Here is a 20,913-nt window from a genome sequence, read left to right on the forward strand (position 1 = left end):
AGCAATTTTTAAATTTTCTTTTATGTGGGTGAAAGTTTTATTGCACAATAACCAAACATATGCCAACATAAAAAAAAATATCTAAAGCCTATGTGGATGCACGTGTATTGAAGGCCCATCTAGATACCCAAATTCTTCTTGAGACATTTTCGCTTATAGAATTTTGTTATGAAACGCTCTTCTCGATTGCACCATATGCCAACAATGTCCAGTGAGATATGAGCTACTAGGTTGTGGGAGCGTTACCTAAAAGTCTTTCTGTTCAGCGAATCTTGGGGAGAGACTGAGCATAATCTTGTACGACAATGGCACACAGAATACAAAATTCAGAATAACCGGGGTATTGTATCGATTGACTTCCGAAAGACTAATGCAAAATATCGCTATCACAAATAGCGAAGGTGGTGGAAGGATAGGCCTATGTGAGCATGGCCTCAACAATTGACCAATGTACTTGACACAACAAGAAAAACACACACAAAGGTGAAATGCAACTTCCTGGGTTTAAAAAAACAAAAAACCATAATTAAATAGGTGAAAAATAATAAGGCCCCACAGCCAAAGAGACGTTGTGATGTTGCTTTTGCATTGGTCAAACATTGTACAGATAAAAACTAGAGAATGTGTAAGTCAAAATTAACACACTTAGAAACCTTACATGGGACCATGTTATACTTGGGAAACAGGTACCCAAAAATATAGAGTAGTTAATTAAAAATTAAAAGAAAAACCATCAGAAAGAAGTTGACAGGAATAGACCGGATTATCCACTGGCTGAGGAGTGATATGCTTACTTTCTAATGCTATTTCTTTTTCTCTATTATACTTTTCTTTATTTTGGTTACGGGCGGATCATGGTCCTCCTTAGTCTCTTCATTCATCATTAGGCTCTCCCTAGATCTCCTGTCTCGCACATGATTAATTCCCTCATTGGCAATTCGATTGTTCTCCTGGTCGTTTTTCAATTTTTTGTTGTTTCCCAGTGGATCTATTTAGGAGACCAAAGTGGTTTTTGGAATTCTTTATTGAAGAGTGGTGGGCACTTGTAAAAACTACCATCTCTGCAATAGAATTCAGTGCAAAGGAGCATACAGTTGGTGTAACCTTCCAGGTTCTGCTACATCAAATCTTTGATTGGTAATGTTATTCCTTTTTTTTTTTTATCCCTAGGCATTTAAATTGAATTTTTCCATTTGGGCTGATGTGAAACTTAGTCTTGCTTGATTATCCAATTCATGTATTATGTGAAACATAAATTTGCCTTTCCCAAAACTCTGTTGTGATAATGTTTAATCCAATGCAAATGATGCCTTGCTTTGTGTTTGTTTCGCGTGGGCATTATTGATTAGTTCAATTCTTTGATTTGGGTCTGCAGTCAACAATGGAAGAGGTTATGGGTTCTTGTTATTTCATGAAATGATGGATGAAAATCACTTGGGTTTCTTGTTAATCTTTTGGAAAATGGATGAAAATTATTGGGATGCTTCTACCAGTTGTTTCCAATCGTACCCAAGAAGTTCTTTTGATCATTTGCTGTCTCAGTTTATATTGGAATCTTGAGTTCTGCTACAGTTCAATATGATTTCGAAAAGTTTTAGATAGGCTTACAGCTGGTCTGACTTTATTTTTATCACAGGTGGCAAGCTGCAAATAAATCTTCTTGCCAAAAATATTCTTAATTCCTTTGTCTGGCCACTTTTCTCAGCCAAACCATCGATTACTGATGGAAAGCGAGAAGTTCATGGATTGGCAGTGTGAGTTAGGCAGGTGAATATATTTCTGTTTTGGCACTATTTTTTTTTAATAGAGTTTTCCATAACGTGAATTGTAGATTTATAGTACCTGGAAAACTCATTTTCACCTGGTGCTAATTTCGAATCGAAAGTCAAGTATTTGGGGCTAGCAATAAAGATTTTATTTTCTTGGTAATGTATTAGGTTTAGTACATTGGCATATGTATCTTTCTAACATCACAAACGCTGCAGAACTTCCTATGGGGTCAGAAAGCATTTTGACGATGCAGAAGGCACCGAAGCCAGTAGCATCAAACTGACATATTGTAAAAGGTAATGAACTGACAAAACTGCTATATGTATTCCATTTCAAGCAACCGAGAATATCATCATTGAGTTACCATTTGTTTTGATCAAATTCAGTCTGATCCCTTATAGGGTTTTAATAGGAAACTTCTTGTACCCTGCTGGGTACTTAAAAGTCACCAGTTAGGTTGCTATTCTAAGTAAACAAGTTGAATTCACTTAATAACATAAAAACATGTATCAAGTAGCCCTTGTTTTTCCTGTGGATGCATGTTAAACATGGTTTACGTACATGATCCTAACAATGTCTAAGTTGCAGGAATTGCAGTAATGGTGATGCGGCCAAGCCACACACCCATGAATTTTCTGAGGACACAAAAACTAATGGCACGGAGCCTATAGAATCAGTGGATGCTGAATTCTTCCCATCCAATCAAGCTAATAAAGAGAATAATTCTCTGCAACCTCGACCAAAGTCTTTTACAAAAAAGTTCAAAGAAAATAAACCTGAACAAAAAAGAGGAGCAACTGGCCATGGCAATGGCACATTAAGCACTACAGATTTAGGAGTGCGGGTGCGGAGGCGCAAACAACAGAACTTGGAGGAAAATCATGGATCTAACTTGAGGCATGAGCAAGAAGTCGCATCAGATCATAATCAACAAGAAAAAATAAATCAGCCAGTTAGCAGACAAAGACGAAGGCAAGCTCCTAAAGCTGCTTCTGAAAAGGGCAGGGTAAATCAATGTCCAAGGACCCCAAAACGGTAAATCTCAAACTTCTTCCTGGGAAAATGTCAACTTAACAATTTCTTTTAGGGTGAGCTTTGCTCCACATGCCACATTGGATAATCAGTAATGACTATATTGAAATTTTAAAGTTAGTGCCAAGCGTCTACTTCAGTTCTTTATTGTTCTTCGTCAGATCTTCTCTGAGAAAGCTATGAGAACATTTAATGGAGAATACATATAGGCAAGATAGAAAAAAGGATAAGCAAAGAAGTGCAGTTCTATAGTACAATGACCGGCTTGAGGGAAGCTGTTCTGAAAGTCATTGGACGCAAATAAACTCTTTATAAACTTTGTTAGCATTTGTCATTGTTCTAATATTTCTCTGTTCGAATTCTCTTCTCTTTTCCAGGATCTATTTAACAAATTGAATGTATATTGGGTAAAAGGGATTTATGGTTTTCATAGGAAAATTTCTTAAGTCACCTGAGCTAAAAGAAACTATAATGTCAGGTCCTCGGAGGTTTTGTTTTTATTGATTAATGAAACCTTTTTGGCTTTTGATGTCTCTTATCTTCCTGAAATTGCACAATCCCAGGGTTTTTTGTTTAAACTTATGTTTCGGCTCTCCTGTGGCATGCTAGAGTATTCTATGACTTTAAATGTTAGAAATTAAAATGAACCAAAGCATTAAAATAAATATAGACTAAGAATCTTCTCTCCAAATATGAGCTTCTACAAAACTATAAGCGTGCAGATCATTTTCTTTCACAAGTTGATTGTACATTTGGTCAAGGGATATATGGTTTTATATAGGCAAACTACTTTAGTCCCCTGAACTAAAAAAAAAACTATAATGTTAGGCCCTCAAAGGTTTCGTTTTTATTGAAAATTGAATCTCTTTGGGCTTCTGACGTCTCTTTATCTTCCTGAAATTGAACGATCCCAACGTTTGTTGTTAAACTTAGGTTTCTTTAAAGGTCAGAAAACTGAAATGAACCAAAACATTAAAATAAATATAGGCTAAGATTTTTCTCTTTAAATGTGAGCCTCAACAAAACTATAAATGTGCAGATCATTTTCTTCTTTGTGTCTATTTCTTGAGTATGATTTTCTTCTTTGTGTCCATTTCTTGAATACTTCGTTTCTATGTAAAAGGCAATAAACCTTACATGAAAGTCCCTTAAGATTTGGTACAGAAATTCCCTGCCAACTACAGCTTTCTTTTTTGTAGGTTATATGTGTGCATCTGCTAAAACATTTTTATGAAGAGGCTGCTTCAATTAAGGTTGCCAGCTCTGTGCTGTATATTTTATACAGCAAAGTTCTCTTTCTGTTGACACAATTGGCAAATCTGCAAGAGTGGAATCCATCACCAACATTTTATAGTAATACAAATGTCATTTAAGGTGAAATCTAGCATCATTCTTGGTAGTACTGGTTCTGTAGCTCAGCCGGTAGAAGGGCAATATAGAATTGAAAAGCACAAGTTTTTTATGAATCCATATCTATTGCAAGGGTCCCAATATGATAGACAGAGAGGTTAATAAAGGACATCAAAATGCTCTTGTGGTTATTGGCTACTTGAGGAGTTAGTAGCACGTTACACTTATCAGGGGTTATTAAACTGTGATTTCAATCTCTGGCTAGGGTTAGGGGTAGGTAGTCAATTATTTTTCATGACTAACAGCATATTTTTGTATATAATCAGCATTTTGGATTTGTGATAACCCGATATATCACTGATCAGTTGATTAGATTTTTTATTCATTACAGATTAGTATCGTGTTTGCAAAGGCTCTTGTTGGTCAGATTTTAAGGCTTAACTTTTGATTAGGTAGTAGAATTGGTAGGCTTAACTCAGTGCATTGGTGTGGGTTTATAAATATGGGATTAATTTCCTTCACTGTTAAAAGGCAGGAAAAGACTGGCCAATTTTGTAATCAGTCCCTAAAAGGTGGGCGTGTTTAAAATTTGATGAGGCAGCCAAAGGTAACCAGGCAATGCTGTAATGGGGACAATCAGGAAGGAGGAGATAAGTGAATTTACCATTATGCTTTAGGAATCGGTTAGGCAACTAACTATGAAGCAGAGATTATAGTGATGCAAGGACCATCTGTAGGCTGAATGCTAGAAAGCTGTCAAGTTTGAGCGATTTTATTAATGGCTGGAAACTGTATTAAAATTGAAAGCTCCAAGATTTTCTTGAGGAAGTAGGGAGCTTGTATCACTGTTCACATAATTAAAACGGGATGATGTCAGAAGGGGCAAGATAGGTTGGCAGGTAAAATGGCAAGTGTGGGGATTAAATTAGGGCCAATTTATCTAAAATAATGACCTTTTAGTATGGGATAAACTACCAGGACTAGAGTATTAAGGTGTATTTAAAAATTATTTGTGGAATGACATGTGATTATGGGCTACATATAATGACTACGTTCTTGAGGATCATTACCTTATATATTCTCATTATAATTGAATTGAGACGTTGATGGAACACAAACGGCAACAAGGTCTCTTTGGAAGCTTAAATTTTAGTCTTTATAAAGGAATCACAATGTCACGAAAGTTATTATAGTTTTATTTGTAGAAATGAGCAAATTACAAGTATTGATTCTTCATAAGCTCAAAACTGTGAAGGAGGATGAGGGATCATAGGACTCAGATATTGATTATGAAAGGGATGTGAAACGTGCCAAAGGTCAGGGAAAGAGCTGGCAATAGATAGTAATGCAAGGATAGGACCAATGTTTGAGGATTTTGGCCCCTAAGGAGTAAGCACCCATAGGAATCTTATTATTTTGGATAAGGAGATGAGAGAAAGCATAGAGACAATCCTACCTGCAATTGGTCAGGAGTTTTGCAATATATACGTGGCTGTTGTGAATCTTATGCTTCATACAGTGAAGTTGGGGCCAGCTTGCACAATGTTTTCAAGGAGCAGAAACAGCTGAAGGAAATTGTATCAAGTCAGTAGCTGCAATAATTTATAGATGCAAGAAGTACGGCTGGACAGAGTTATGGTGAAGCTTGAAGAGATTGAGCCAAGACGTTAGTTGTAAGGGAAATTAACTAGGCTTGTGCCTTGAATCCTGATTTTATTAAGTTGGTGGAGAAGTTTCCCCAACTTGAAAGCAGGGACCTGTGCAGTGGTACAGTAAGTTTGGCTTAGTGAGATGGTTTGGTTTGTGGTGGGTAGCTAGGCATGTTGGGGATACTGAGAGGTTTAGGACTTTAAGCATGGGACGGGGAAGAGGTTTTGGGAGGGTGAATTTGGCACTGGTAGTCTGTGCATATGCCAGTAGGCATGCTTCTTGTAATAACCATATATATATTCAAATAAGTCTCTCCTTAAAAAATATCACTGAATCACTTTTGATTTGCATTTGTGTTCAATGCCACAGTGCTATTAAGAATTTCTAATTTTGTATCCAAGGTTAAATTTGTTGATTTCAGGGGGCCTTTCCTTATATTGAGTATACCATGGTTGAACTATACCTCTCCAAGTTTTGAATCAATCTTACAAGTTTTGAACCTGATATTTTCAAGCCCGTGAAGAAGGTTATGTTTGCCACGGGTTACAATCACTGAGATAGCCCCCGGGGAACTTGCTGACCATTGCTGAAGTCTGTTACCTGTCATAAAGGTCGGATTCACATTAAGGATTTTCAGTTTGTTGCATGGCCTTGTTTCTCATGTGATTACAATGGAGCCTTTGATTTTGCTACATTCATCAAGCTGAATTTAGTCCATTGTAGTACAGGAAAAATATTGATGGGATTGTCCAGTGACTACAGTAGTTTTCCTGTTTTAAGGACTCTATGACACTTTTAAAGAATTATTATCGCATTAAACTTTATTTTAACTTTTCATATTTGTCAAGATAAATTTTCAGTACTGAAAGGTCTCTTTTGAGTTTCAGGTAATTTTTGAAACTTCTGAAAGAATAAGGTTGTTTTCAATTATAACTCTTCATTTCTTTTATAATGGTGAACAAAACAAGGAGATATGGAAATTATGATCATGGAATTGCTCAATGTTCTTGTGTATCTTGTTGTATATTAATAGTAAATCCAAAAAGCTTACACAGATCCTGTTGTGAGGCTGAGAAGCCTGGTGGATAGGAAGCTAATTTTACTTGTGATGAGTCCTATCAGTCAAATACGGAAAAGGGATTCTATTTGTCATCCTTGGTCAGAGCATACAAAATCTGGTTTTATTTCTATATCTTATACTATATACTTTCATCTGGTGTCCAAAGTTATAACAACTGACACATGTATGTAATAGCATTAATATTTGACTCACGAGATGCACCTGCATTCATTGGTTAACTTGCATTTATAGTTGCAGTCATTAGACGATAAAGTCAAATTAAAAGTGACTCAGTTCACTTTAAGACCGGCATTGTACTAAAACACAACATCAATGTTACCATTTCATCATTTACTTTGAAGACATAATCAGATTTCTTATAAGCAATGCCACTGCATAGTGACACACCCTTGCTACCAAAAGTTTTTCTTTTTTTCTTTTTTTGGTGTGTGTATCATTTCTCTTGCATTTTAGATCTCAACTCAACAACAGAAGGTAATTATGGGAACTTACATTAAATCAGGAGGAGAAATTGCACTTGGAATTTCATGCCTTCGACATATAACTTGCATTTGGGATTGATCGGTATTTAATATTTGATGCAACCACTCACATTAACCAATGGTCTCATTTTGTGGGCCAAAGGCTTAGATTTAAATACTTGAGTCCAAAACAAATGATTAAGTTCAAATTTATAAAAATAATAGAAATGTAAAATAATACGACTAAACATTTATCTTCATAAGAGATCCAAGCCTATTTCAATAATGGTACATAGTAACTGATGCAGGAGCATTGTGTTTGTTGAGAATTTTGCAGTTTACTTTTTCTTTTAGTACATACTCATTTTTTTCAGGTTTTACAGTAATGTTATGGCCTGACGCTTGTGCTTGCCGTACAAGAATTTCAGTTCATCTGGGTTCAATTTTGGTAGCTGGAGAGGCAGTTAAGGCCTAACCTTCCACCTTGTGGAAGGATGACCTTTTTAAAATAATTCTATGAGCACATTCATTTTCTTCATGCAGATAGGGGGAGATAATATAAGATACCTTTATTAATGTCCAACAAATGACCAAAAATAGTTCAATGATCAATTTCAAATTTTAAAAATAATAAAAATTTAAAATAATATGACTAAAAATTTATCTTCATAAGAGATCCAAACATATTTTAATAATGGTACATAGTAACTGATGCAGGAGCCTTGTGTTTGTTGAGAATTTTGCAGTTTATTTTTTCTCTTAGTACATGCCATTTTTTGCAGGTTTTACAGTAATGTTATGACCTGACGCTTGTGCTTTCCCTACAAGAATTTCAATTCATCTGGGTTCAATTTTGGTAGCTGGAGAGGCAGTTAAAGCCTCACCTTCCACCTTGTGTAAGGATGACCTTTTTAAAAAAAATTCTATGAGCACATTCATTTTCTTCATGCAGATAGGGGGAGATAAGATAATATACTTTTATTAATGTCCAATAAATGACCAAAAGTAGTTCAATGAGACTGCTGAGAAATAGGGGTAGAGGGTACTGAAGATGTGAAGAGTCTGGGAGAAGGTATTTTAGAATGATTTTGAGTGGTGTATGAAATTTGTCTGTATGATAAATGGTGATAGCATGAAGAGCTTGTTGTATTGATCTAACGGGAGATTTATGAAGTCTAAGGTTTAGTTGTGTTTGTCTGCGAAACCTTAGCTGTTATTACTTAGATTTGCCTGTTTATCCTGCATTATTCACATGACTTAATCTTCTGTGCATAGATTCAACCTAGAATTTGGATTGAGCTCTGTTTTTCTTGTGGAATCCCAGCTTGAAAGGCCATGGATTTCAGGATATTGAAAGGCTATGATATTGTCAGGATTTCAGGATTGGCAGCATTACAACATTTCCACTAGATTCTGTCACATATGAGTGTATAGTACTGACATTTAATCAAGAGTACCAAGCCCTCTATGTACCTTGATGTTGGTGTCATTGACTGTTGAACTTCTCTGTCATTACTTTAGTAAAATGTACCCTTCACTCAAGCAAAATCACTGATTAGGCATGTTAAGCTTTTCTATCTTCTTTTAATGCTTAGAGGGTGATATTTATGATGAGGATCCCAATATAGACAATGATTTTGTTGTTATGTAGCTATTTGTTGAAGCATTATTTTTTTTGGACTCTAGAGGCCATTTAGAGCCTCTTTATTGATGTATTTTGGTTCGTAGATGGATTGCACTAGGTTGTATTTTGGTTATATGCACCTGTACTTTCTATATACAGGAGAAACTTTGCTGATTTGGATTCATATGGATGCACATGAATACATATGTCTTTTTTTTTCAAAGTTAAAATGTTTTATGTATTTTTGGTTGACCGGTCTTTTAGTCCAGTTCCAGTCCAGATCAAGTTTTGGGGGTTGACTAGTCCGGTTCTGATAACATTGTTGAGGATGTTGTGATCATTTTCTATCAAGCAAAGAAGGGGAAATCCATTCTTTCATTACTCAGGATGGATGTCATGTTTCAGTATCGATCTGTGATGTACCACTTGACATCTTATACATCTTGTCAATTTTGTTTTCATATTTATGTGGCAATTATTTTGTTTGATATTGATATTGCTTTAAAGGTTAAAAAAAATTAAAAAAATGATTTTTTTTGTTTGAAGTTTCCTGATAATTTCTGATAACTTCGAATAATTTCCCTGATATTGCCGATAATTTATATTTCAGGCTCCCTGCGATAAGTTCCTGATTACAATAAATTAACTTTGTTTTTGATACCCTAAAAATTTCAAAATAAGGCAACCAGAAGCTTTTAACAATAAAGCATTTCACTCCTGCTATACATCTATGGAACATGTTTGCAGTATATTGTGTGTGGGCATTCATCAAAGCACTCTGGACCATCATAAAATCTCTCAGGCTAATTAGGGGGTAGTTATTACTAATTAGTCGAAGTTGGGGGTTTTGCTGACAAATATGAGTATATTTGAGGAAAATATTACTTTCTTTATATCATTTCAATTATAGGGCAACGAAACTCAGAACATCTGAATTCAAAGGGAACGCTCTAAAATTATTTTTTATGTGGATCAATAACTTGAAATGGTTATTGCGGGTATGGCCATCTGAATATTGAATACGACATTTCAAATATTGTACCTAGCTATTACTAATCGGAAATAGAATATCAACTTTGGGCTGGTATCATGTTAAGACTAAAATACTTATTTTGGGAAGTACATGTTGAAAAGTTTTGAATCTTGCAACAAGTTATGCGGACATATGCTCCATGTTCTAAAAGAATTTCCATAAGCCTCAAGGATTTGAGGATATATTTCAGTTGGCGAGAGTAGTTAGAAATCTCTAGTTATATCCTCGAGTTCAAATGTAAAGTTATGAATTTCAGATTATGGACTTCGATCATCATAATCACGATATCTAAAATGAGATTTGGTGACAAAAACTATCTCAAAACCTAAATATATGGACGTTGTAGGCCTTGCAGTCTCTGCATGCCATATCATGTACAAAAACTCATGTAAATTATTTTGATGTTGTTGCTTCTTCAGAAAGAGTGAATCTGAGATATTTCCGCCGCCAAATCTACCACATGGCAAGGGTATGAAGAGGTCAAGGAGAGTGGCACAACGGTTAGCTCAAGAGGAACCTCCACCACCACCATTGAAGCTCCCCAGGCTTCATGTTGTCCTTACTCGGAAGGAAATCCAGGAAGACTGGATGAAAATAACGGGCCACAAGTATACAGGAAAACCAAGGAAGTCGACTCTTGTCCAGAAGGTACATTATTTAGTCATTAAAATGTCTTGTATGGTTTAATAGAATGTGTTGTGTATGAAATCTTTTTTAATGGAAATTTCTGGAAGCTCCACTCATTAAGAAAATAACGGATGCAGGGGCTAGGACTTTGTACAGCATTGATGTGTCCGTCATCTATTGAATACCTCAATGACCCTCATTGTAAGTTATGCTGGTCATATGTGCAATTATTTCTATTAATCTGTAATTCGGGAACATTCACTTTCATGCATTGGATTCATAATGTCCATCGGGCAGTCATATTTCTTTATTCCAACTAAACTAAAGTGCCCAAAATCCTTTTTGTCTTTTATTGATTCAGACACAAATTACTCAACACTGAGGCAACTTCCCAGGACACACATGAGTAAATTAAGGAAGAACTATTTTACCACCAACAATGAGAAGCTCATGCTTATTTATTACTACATAGTGATCCTTATCTCTTATTTCTGTATTATAAATGAGAGAATACAATACATCGTGAGTCCTGATCTCAACTGATTGCAAAGGTCAACAACCTAGCGTCAGCGTACTTCCAGAGGCCTTCTGTATGTGTTATCTCTGGATCATCACAATTAATAAGAAACAAGTAATTTTCCATGAAACAGCAGAAAAGTGTAATTTTTTTTAATGCTAAAGTGTATGTAATTTTACCAATTTATTCTTGAACCTCTTCGCAAGGAGTGGACCGACTATAGTATTTAGGAAGTCAAAATCTGATTCTTATGACCAATGTCTGAAACTACTAACTACATGATGATGATATGAGACATAGTATGCCTAATTCCATGCCATTCATCCAATTTGTTTTCTCTGGACCATGAGGATGCAGGCTGTTGTAATTATTAACTTCTACTTATCTTGTATGAGAAGGTTGTGGTTATTGTATTCATCACTGTATTGTAGAGTTTGTCTCTGCATGAGTAGTTTGCTTCCAAGGTTTAGTAGATTGTTAGATCTAGTTGGATATAAGAGATTCTCATCAACTAGTTGGATCCTATTTTGGTTTGTGATTGAGATGTTCTCTCAAGAGTTGTTGGCTCCTATTTTGGTTTGTGATTGAGATGTTCTCTCAAGAGTTTGTTAGTGTGCTAAGGTAGTGTTTATAGTCTAAGGCAAAGCTTCATGTATTTATATGTCTCTCAAGAGTTTGTTAGTGTGCTAAGGTAGTGTTTATAGTCTAAGGCAAAGCTTCATGTATTTATATGTTTACAATTGTTGGTTTACAGATTATTGAGCACAGTTTTTGTGTGTTTGGAAACAATATCTACTCGCCAATGTCTCTAGATGGTATCAGAGCAGGAACAGTCTTGACTCTGTCATGAGAGGTGCTGTGATCCTGAAAATTCCACACTGTTAATCCTAGGTAGATCTAGGATAATTGTAGGTAGAGGATTAGATTGTTTTATGGGTGATTACTATGGGGTGTCTGTGGTAGTGTTTTAGAACCATTGTTTATCAATGGTGTTGTATGTGAACGTTGTTCATCACATTGGTACAATGATCATGATCTAAAATTGCTAGCTCCGATGCCCATTGAATGAGACCATGTGCATTGTGGATTCTTTTGGTTGTCACAATGGAAGACAACATGACAGATGCATTGGTGGGGGCTGTTTTGCATTGCTTCTTAATGTGAAATTGCTTCTAGATTTGTCCTGCTGCAATTCAAGATGGAGGATGCGCCTGTGTTAAATGGTTTTGATATAAGAGATGTCGTTTCTTTGAAGGGCATAGAGTGAAGGAGACCTGTCTTGGTGGAGTCATCACCAAGAAAAGAGCCACTATAGTTAGACACCATCATGGAAATAAGAGACGCCCATAAGCCAAGGGGTTGATGTGAAGACACCCACGTTAGGAAACACTAGATCCACCACATGCTAGCATTGCTGCCATTGTGATCAAGAGGATCTGGTAAAGTTCTAGTTGTTTTAAATTTGCTGGAGAGGCATGCAGATATGATGGATCTGTTGGTATGGCAAAAATAGATTGAGTAGGTTGGAAGTAGTTTGCAGAGTTGTTCATGTTAGATTTTAGTTGGATGTGCACAACAGGAAATTATTCATCAGTGAGTTTAGACCAAAATTTCAACGGGAAAGGTCACCGGGTTGTGCCTGAAAAGAATGCTTCATTTCATAAGCGTTCTGACATATTGCCTAGCTCTCTGGCATCTGATCTCTAGCAACTATGGCACTATGATTACAGTCTGATCATCCAATCTGGAGAGGTAGTGCAAAATTGTCAGGTGTCAGAAGGAATCTTTGTGCCACAAGCTCATTGTTTTTGCAGATCTTCAGAAGGAAAAGATGTAAGCCAAGAAAAATTTGTGTTTTTCCTCCAACCATCATGGAATAAGTCTTTTTCCTCTCAAAGGTGAGCTTGATCTTCATCTACCGCAAATTCCATTTGGACCTAACCTAGTAAGTGGTGCATGCTTTTTTGTTGATCAATTGCCTTCCATGGGATCATATGAATGTTTGGTACGTGTGTGGTGGTCTTTCATATAAGGGGATCCTTCTAATTGTTGGATGTAGTGTTGTGGTTTGGCACTGATACGTCTTGGATTGCATTACAGCTGTTTAGATCATGAATCAAATTAGGAGTTTGAATGGCAATCATGGATACTTTAGTGTTTGTGTGTGATCATGAGCCTTGATCTGCCAAAGGTTGACTAAGCATGCATTGAATCCATTGCACATTGTATATATTGGTAGTTAAAGAGTTGAGGAGTAGCACCATGATTTGATAGGGAGACCTATGCATAGAAAAATTCACCACCAAAAAGGAGGAAATCAAGGGTTATGCTATCAAGGTGGAGGAATCGTAATTGGTGCAGCTGCAGGTGAATGCTGAATAACCCAGATCTGTGGAATCTTGGCTAGTTTGTGCAGAAGGTGAAGCATGACAACTGTTGTCCTATGCTTGGATAACCCATTCTTTCAAGATCGACATCGTATGATGATGTGGTTGGTTTCCATCTTCAAGTTATGGAGGATATGGTGTTGTTGGATGACATAATCAGAGTTGCAGTAGCAAAAATAGTGGTCATGTTCTAGATGTTGAGCTTATGTGCATGTCATAGAAGGCTTCAATCTACACAAATATGGTGTTCATTTTTTATCTTATGTGTGTCTTGATTGGTAAATGGAGCATGTGTATTGATCCATTATTGTGTGTGCTGTCAAAAAGTTCGTTGGTTATGAAATGATATCAGTTGTAAAAGAATTTCTTGGTGTGTTTGAGTTGATGGTTTGCTTGGTGTATCTGAGTTGAGCGAAGGATGTCTTGGTGTGTCCAAGACCAGAACTAAATGGTCCCAGGGATGGTGTGTCCAAGCTGTAAGGTTTAGTATCTGTAATGAATAGATGATTTTAGCTTAACTAGGATATTTGGATGTGCATCCTCATGTTTTGGTGCATAAGTCAAACTGGTCATTCAACCTTGCTTGAACTTGAGGGCAGATGATGCACATCCACATGGCGTAGTTGAGTTGAGTTCTTGAAGTGAGCACCTGTTATATTTCCTTGAATGGAGAGATTTTTTGCCCATATAAGGAGTTGTTAAAACTTGGAGGAGTGGGTTGTTTGTTGAATGATGAATGAGTGGACTGCTACCCACCAAAAAGGCGGGAACCCTTAGGGGAGAACGTTTCTCCTCCTTGGACAACCTTCTAGCCAACAGTCCTATTTGAACACATGATAGGATGGCAGGATCGTCCGTTTATCGCTTCGGTCATATTTCTCTCTCCCATCCAAAATTCCTTCTTGAAGGAAGGTGGGTCATTCATCAGTGGGTGCTTCAACCATTTTGCAATCATGTGCTTTAACTTAATGTTTTGGGTACACTGATATGGATCAAGGGGATAACTCGATGATTGATCGATTTTGACTATATTCTTGTTCCCTCACTTCCCCTGGGAGGTTAGTCATTGCCTCTAGTCTAGTGGGATATCCTTTGAGGTCTTAGGGTTTTAGGAAGGACGCTACCGAGGAGGCTTTGATTGAAGGAGCATTCCATGGTATTCCATACTTACCACTTTCCATCTTTCTTGTTTTTCTATCTCCATTCTTCGGGTGAGTGGTCATTGGTCATGGGGATTGGCACCCTTTCATCGTGATCCTTGAGTTTGGGTTAGAAAACTTTGCCTTAGAGGTTGATGCAGCTAAAAGAAAGATAAAAGCATAATAAATCCAAAAAAAAAAGATAAAATGCAAAATATGGTTGGGACATTAAATTAGCGTGTGGGCAAAAGTTGAGCATGAGCTCTACCCCCCTCATTAGGCATCACATAGTTCCTTGAGCATTTGAATGCTTCATCTATTAAAGTAACTCGTGCATTGTCCAAACCTTGATGAGCAATAAATTGACTCATCATTAAGGGGTACTAAATGCTAAATCTCAAAAAGCAGGCTTGGGCTCTTGAGCTATTGATGAAAACAGTTTCTTGGGTCCTTTGTTTTCTCATTTTCTTTCTCTTGATTCTAGTACCTGTGGTTATGGCCAGACTTGCATTCTCTTAAGTTGAGCAACAACGACAATGATCTTCTCTACGTTGACAACCATTCGTTCTTTGCTATAGCGAGATTCAACGATCCGACACTATCACACAGTGAGAGATTCAACGCTGATTCGTTTATGTGTAGGGATCAATGAATAAAACACAAAACTACCACGATTTCACATAGATGCGCACTCAACATAGGAACAAAAATGTGCCTATATAACGAGTCTCCATGCATAATTATTTCAACACAGAGTTCGTACAAGATCAATAATCCTATAACCATTTGCAGACTCGGTACACAAGTTTGAAAATAACATATTAAATGAAACAAAAAAATGAACTCTGTTTCACTAAACACTTTGCCACGATCATGGTGCCTCTGGTTTACGGCCTTATCTACATTTCTTGGCCGCATATGGGCCTTACCTGTCTTACCACATTGCAGGCGTACGATAAATAAAAACAATACAACCTCGTGGATCACTTTGGATCCATAAATACCTCCTAAAATCTCTTAACAACTCCTTACGATCCTTCACAGATCTCAATAATCTCTAACAAGATGGATTATGTGGCATTTTCAAAGGCATTTTAATGAGGATCTAATCCTCTTACAATAACGTCACCCTTCTAGAAGCTCGTCGTGGTTGTTTGACTATAAGGGGTTGATGCTCCTGCATCAACTATGCACCCAAATTAAAGCAAATCATCAAGAAGTAAAAAGCGCACCAAAGGGGTGGAAAAAGTAGGTCGAGGAAAGGGGTAACTCATGCCTCCACGATTGCTCCCTCCTTACATCTATACACTCAGGATGTTGGACCTCCATTAGCTGGTCACTTGGCTATGGCACCTTGCCTTGAAGTCATTCCCACTCCATTGCCACCATTTTTGTAGATGCCTATGGATTGATGGGCTAACTTAGGGCTTGTTATTTCCCCTTGGGGGTTGGAAACATCTAATAATGTTATCCATCTAACCATCCCTAACATAAGGAGGTAACTTGTTTATGGGAGTTGATCTAGTTAGACATTTGAAGGTGAGATCTTTGTGAAGTATTATTGAACCCACAACATTAGTTATGGTCCACTATGATGCATCTATGGTTATTGAACTTAATGATTGTTGATTTTTGATGTAGGTGCCTAGGCCGAGCACAAAAAAATTGACGAAGACTGGACAAGAGCTTACCAATGTGATGGGATGGTCACTAATGTTGGGAAAATTTTTAAATGTTTTGTTAAGAAAGTCATAATATTTAATTTAGGAATAGGTTTTGATTTTAGTCATCTTGAGAAATTTTCTATTGTAGGAGAAACTTTTTATTAGTTTTTAGTTGCCCTTATTTTGTGCAAGGGAAAACGATTCACACTTTGTGACTCTTGGTTTTCATGGTCAGTTTCTTTTGGGAAACAATAAGAAAAGAGCGTTTGGGAAGTTCCTGAGGTGAGGAGAAGTTCCAAAGGAGAAGAAGAGGGAAGGAGAAGAGAGGAGGAAAAAAAAGAGGGGAAGAAAGGGCCTCGTTGTTTCTCTTTGTAACTACAATTCTGAAGTTGCAGACCCGCCTGTACCTTCAATTTGTGTGAACTGGAAGGTATTTGTGTGTGAATGGCATAAATGATAAAAAATTTTGGACTGTAAGTTGTGTGCTTGCTAAATGGTTGAGATTGAATCAAATTCCTGTGATTAACTAGTTCGATTTCTGTTTGTGAACTCCTGGTTTCTATTCTTGTACATTTGTTCATTTGAATACTGGTCCTTTTGAAATTTTGTAGCTTTCTAAACCAATTTATATAAAAAAATTCAAACCTTGGTGGCTTCGGTTGTTGTATTTTGTCCATTTGCGTTTTGATTCTTATTGTGCCAGCTTAAAAAAAACCCACAAAGGAACGTGTCAATTGCATTCTGTAATAGTGGTTGCATGGTCTTTAGCGATTTTAGCGCTGTTATAGAGACAAAGTATCTTGTTTGAAAAAAAAACCCTCTTTGATACTTTGTTCGATTGGCAAATTTAGCATTGCAAACCTGATGAAGAAAGGTAAGTGAAATCGTTCCATGTGTCAATGATCTATAATTGAAAACTTGAAGATTTGAACAAATTGCAAGTAAAATTTATATGTGTTTTGTGCAATGGATCAATTTACTAAACACATAAGCAAATGATTTTTAACCAAATTTTACAGCCAAACAGAGACAAATAACTATATCTGAAACACATAACACAAAACATGATAAAGGAGTTCACCCCTCTCCTGGGCTACATCTCCTAGTCCAACTTCCAATGCAGGGCCTCTTTCATTAAGTGCTCAAAAGTGTGTTTACATGGCTTTACAATGCTCAAACAACAGAATTGATGTCTCCAATGGATCCAGAACTATCAAAAACCCCCATCTGGGTTCTTTCTGCACCTCATTTGGCCAAAAATTGAGAAAGTTATGTCTGTTACAAGTTTTCACGCAATTCCATCGCTAATCATCCTCCAATTCGACCCAAAGCTGGCTTGAGCGCTCCAAACTCGAAATCAGTGTGCAAATCTAGCCTACAATATCTCCCGACAAGCGAAATTGTAGGACAGTTAAACTGCGCATTAACACCCTAGTTCCGAAAAACAGGGTTGTATGGGTGCGCATGTGACCGGGATTAGCGCCAAAGATTCTGGGTCGAGAGCTTATAAAATGTGCCCCTGTCTTCGTTGCGGCATGGTCTCATCGACGCACATGTGGCCCAAGGCTGGCCCCCTCTGCGCGCCGCGCTCTTGGTCCTGTGATGGGTCATGTGACCCGGGGATGGCTCTTAGGACTGGCCCCTTTCCATTATCTCCGCTCGTGGTTTTGTATTGGCTCCCAATGCATGGTTTTATGGTTGGGCTAGACCACGGGGCTGGGGCTAAGCCCTATCCCTTGGTTCCGAGGGCGTGGGGACCAGGGTTGGGGCTTATTAGCCCCGACCCCAACCTCCGTTGTGAAATACGCTAACACTTAAATCAAAGTTGTGAAGTATGCTGATTAAGAAACATTGCATGGCGCTTTGGGAAAGTGGCTTGGTGCTTGATGCTTTGTCGAGAGTTCGATTCCGGTGGGTTGCTCGGCCTCCATAACAAAATGTTAGACCACCCTTGGGAGGCCATGTGGTTGCCTGTGGTTGGCCCACATGGCCCTCCCCCATTGGTCCTCCAATTACATAGTCAACAACCCATAAATTAATAAAAAAATTTGAATCCTCAACCAATGAAAATGCACCATTCACGAAGCAATCATAAGGAGACACTTGTCAATAAATAATGGGCCAATAAATTACGCAGTCATTTGCACAATCACCTGCCTAGTCAACGTACAGACTGCTGACTGGGCGTACCTGCAACCCAACTTTTAAAATTTTCGCTGTTTGGCAATTCGATTAGAGAACGATATCGGGAGCATACGATATCTGTTTTGAGTGAAACAAGTTGCGTTGGATTTTGGTTGCCGAGATCTACGCATTGGTACAGGTTTTGAGCCTTCTTGAGCACTAAACTCATCCCTTGGATCACTCCTCCCCATTGGAAGCTTTTGGACCTCTAAAAGACTACTTTTAGTCAACAAATAGATGAGGGTACAATTCCCTCACCCTTCCAACCTCAATCCATTTAGCTTTGCTTGGATTTGTGCCTTTGAGACCAACACAAAGGTACTCCACATTCCCTCATTTTGAAGTTTTTGTCCTTTTGTCAAGGATGGTATCCTGTTGCAATTCTTCAAGAAATTCTGGCGAGAAATCTTCTATTGAAGGAATCTGAACATGCTCTCCTTGATCATCAATCAAAGGAGGCTCATATAATCTCAAATTCTCAACATTAACAACTGCATACATTTGCGTATAAGGAGGTAAACCCAAACAGAAGGCATTGTTACCAATCTTTTCCAGAATCTTAAAAGGTCCATACCTTATTGGTTTTATCTTTTTACCTTATCCTTTAAGCCTCTCTTTGCTAATGTAAAGCAAAACTTCATCTCCGACTTGGAAACTGTGGTCAACACGATGCTTATCATGCCTTGTCTTGTACTTGGCTTTGCTCTTTTCCAACTGTTCTTGAACCATTTAATGCACCAATTAAACTTGCTCAATGAACTGCTTGGCCTTATCAATGTCATTATGACCATCAATAGCAACATCCTTCCCAAAGATAATATCTAAAGGAGATTTTGGTAAGTAATCAAAGCGTGCCTCAAATGGAGATGTTTGAGTCAATGAATGCTTTGCCCAGTTATAAGCACGCTGAATGTAGTGTAAGCGTCCATCCCAAAGCTCAGGGTTTTTGTTGCAATAACCACAAAGAAGATGTACTACCGTTTTGTTCACCACTTCTGTTTGATCATCGGTTCGTGTATGTAAAGTTGTGCTCTTTTTCAACTTGGTGTCCATGAGTGCCCATAAGCTTGACCTAAAGTTCCTGACAAATCGAGAATCTCGATCAGGAATAATGGATTTGGGCAACCTAAAATGTACCCATACACGTTGAAAGAACATTTGTGCAGTCTCTTCAGTTGTAACCCGCTTCTTACAAGGCACCAAAATACACATCTTGCTAAAACGATCCGCCACAACATAAAGATAATTATGATTTTTTTTAGACATAGGCAGTTCTCCTACAAAGTCCATAGAGACACTTTCCCAAGGACGGGAAGGAACTGGAAGTGGAGTATACATTCCTAACTTTCTATTGCTAGGCTTATTTGTAGCACATAAAGAACATCATCTTACATATCGTGATACACTTTCATTCATTCTAGGCCAATAACAATACCTTTGTAATTGTGCCACCGTCTTGCCTACACCGAAATGGCCAGCAATAAGAGAAGTATGTGATTTCCTTATGATGTTGACTCTTTCACCCTGTGGAATGCGTAGCTTGCCAAGATGATACAAAAGTTTATCGTGCACATGGTACTCCAATTCCTCTACCTGGTTGCCTTGACACAAAGTTGCATATACATCTTTAAAGTCATCATCTAAAGCATATTCTTCAACATAGTTCTCATGCATGATAGAATTATGCTTAAGAATAACTGAAGCACTAACAATTGGTCTAGAAAGCATGTCAGCAACCTTGTTATAGATACCTTTCTTATACCTTATCACCAAGTGGAATTGTTGCAAGAAACCCATCCATTTGAAGTGCCTCTCTTGCTGTAGCTTAGTTTGTGATTGCAAGTATTGCAATGGTTGATGATCAGTGTGAATGATAGTTTCCTTTCCCGTCAAATATTTTTTCCACTTTTTCACACTTTGCACCAATGGATACAGTTCCTTGTCATGAGTAGGATAGTTAACTATTGCACCATTAAAAGTTTCAGAATGGTAACATATGGGCTTACCATGTTGCATCAAGACTGTTCCCATGGCATGGTCACTTGCATTTGTATCTCAAACGACTGTCTTAAATCAGGAAGTGCAAGAACTGGAGCTATACTGATTCTATCCTTCAATGCATCAAAAGCTTTTTGTTGCTTGCCTCCCCATTAAAAAACTCGCTTTATGCTTGTCAAGTCATGTAATGGAGCTGCAATTGAAGAAAAGTTAGAAATAAACTTCCTCCAATATTGGGCTGCTCCCAAAAAGCTTCTAACCTCAGTTACATTATTGGGCTTGGGCCAATCTACAATGACTTTGACCTTTGAGTGATCTATCTTCAATTCAGCCCCTCCAACAATATGTCCCAAATAAACTAATGAGGTTTTTCCAAACTCACATTTAGTCATCTTT

General features: G+C 37.5%; 1 protein-coding gene across 5 annotated transcripts in view; it reads left to right on the forward strand.

The window, feature by feature from the left end:
- The first annotated feature begins 737 nt into the window (after window positions 1-737).
- Window positions 738-20,913, forward strand: part of LOC149161957 (uncharacterized) — an 80,442-nt gene continuing 60,266 nt past the window's right edge. Inside the window, exons 1-7 of one of the 5 annotated variants that reach the window (XM_089437091.1) lie at window positions 738-1,137; window positions 1,637-1,767; window positions 1,986-2,066; window positions 2,368-2,805; window positions 10,421-10,649; window positions 10,766-10,829; window positions 10,990-11,284. In XM_089437091.1, coding sequence (XP_089293217.1) covers window positions 1,724-1,767; window positions 1,986-2,066; window positions 2,368-2,805; window positions 10,421-10,649; window positions 10,766-10,829; window positions 10,990-11,171 — 1,038 coding nt within the window. In that variant the 5' untranslated portion in view covers window positions 738-1,137; window positions 1,637-1,723 and the 3' untranslated portion in view covers window positions 11,172-11,284. Of the gene's footprint in view, window positions 1,138-1,268; window positions 1,391-1,636; window positions 1,768-1,985; window positions 2,067-2,358; window positions 2,806-10,420; window positions 10,650-10,765; window positions 10,830-10,989; window positions 11,285-20,913 lie in introns of those variants that run through there. The other 4 variants (XM_089437090.1, XM_089437087.1, XM_089437088.1 and 1 more) reach the window with 4 other exon arrangements.

The sequence above is a fragment of the Pinus tabuliformis genome, chromosome 5_2, assembly GCF_031772625.1.
Source record: "Pinus tabuliformis cultivar Carrire ecotype Pingquan chromosome 5_2, CPIR1, whole genome shotgun sequence".
NCBI classification, from domain to species: domain Eukaryota; kingdom Viridiplantae; phylum Streptophyta; class Pinopsida; order Pinales; family Pinaceae; genus Pinus; species Pinus tabuliformis.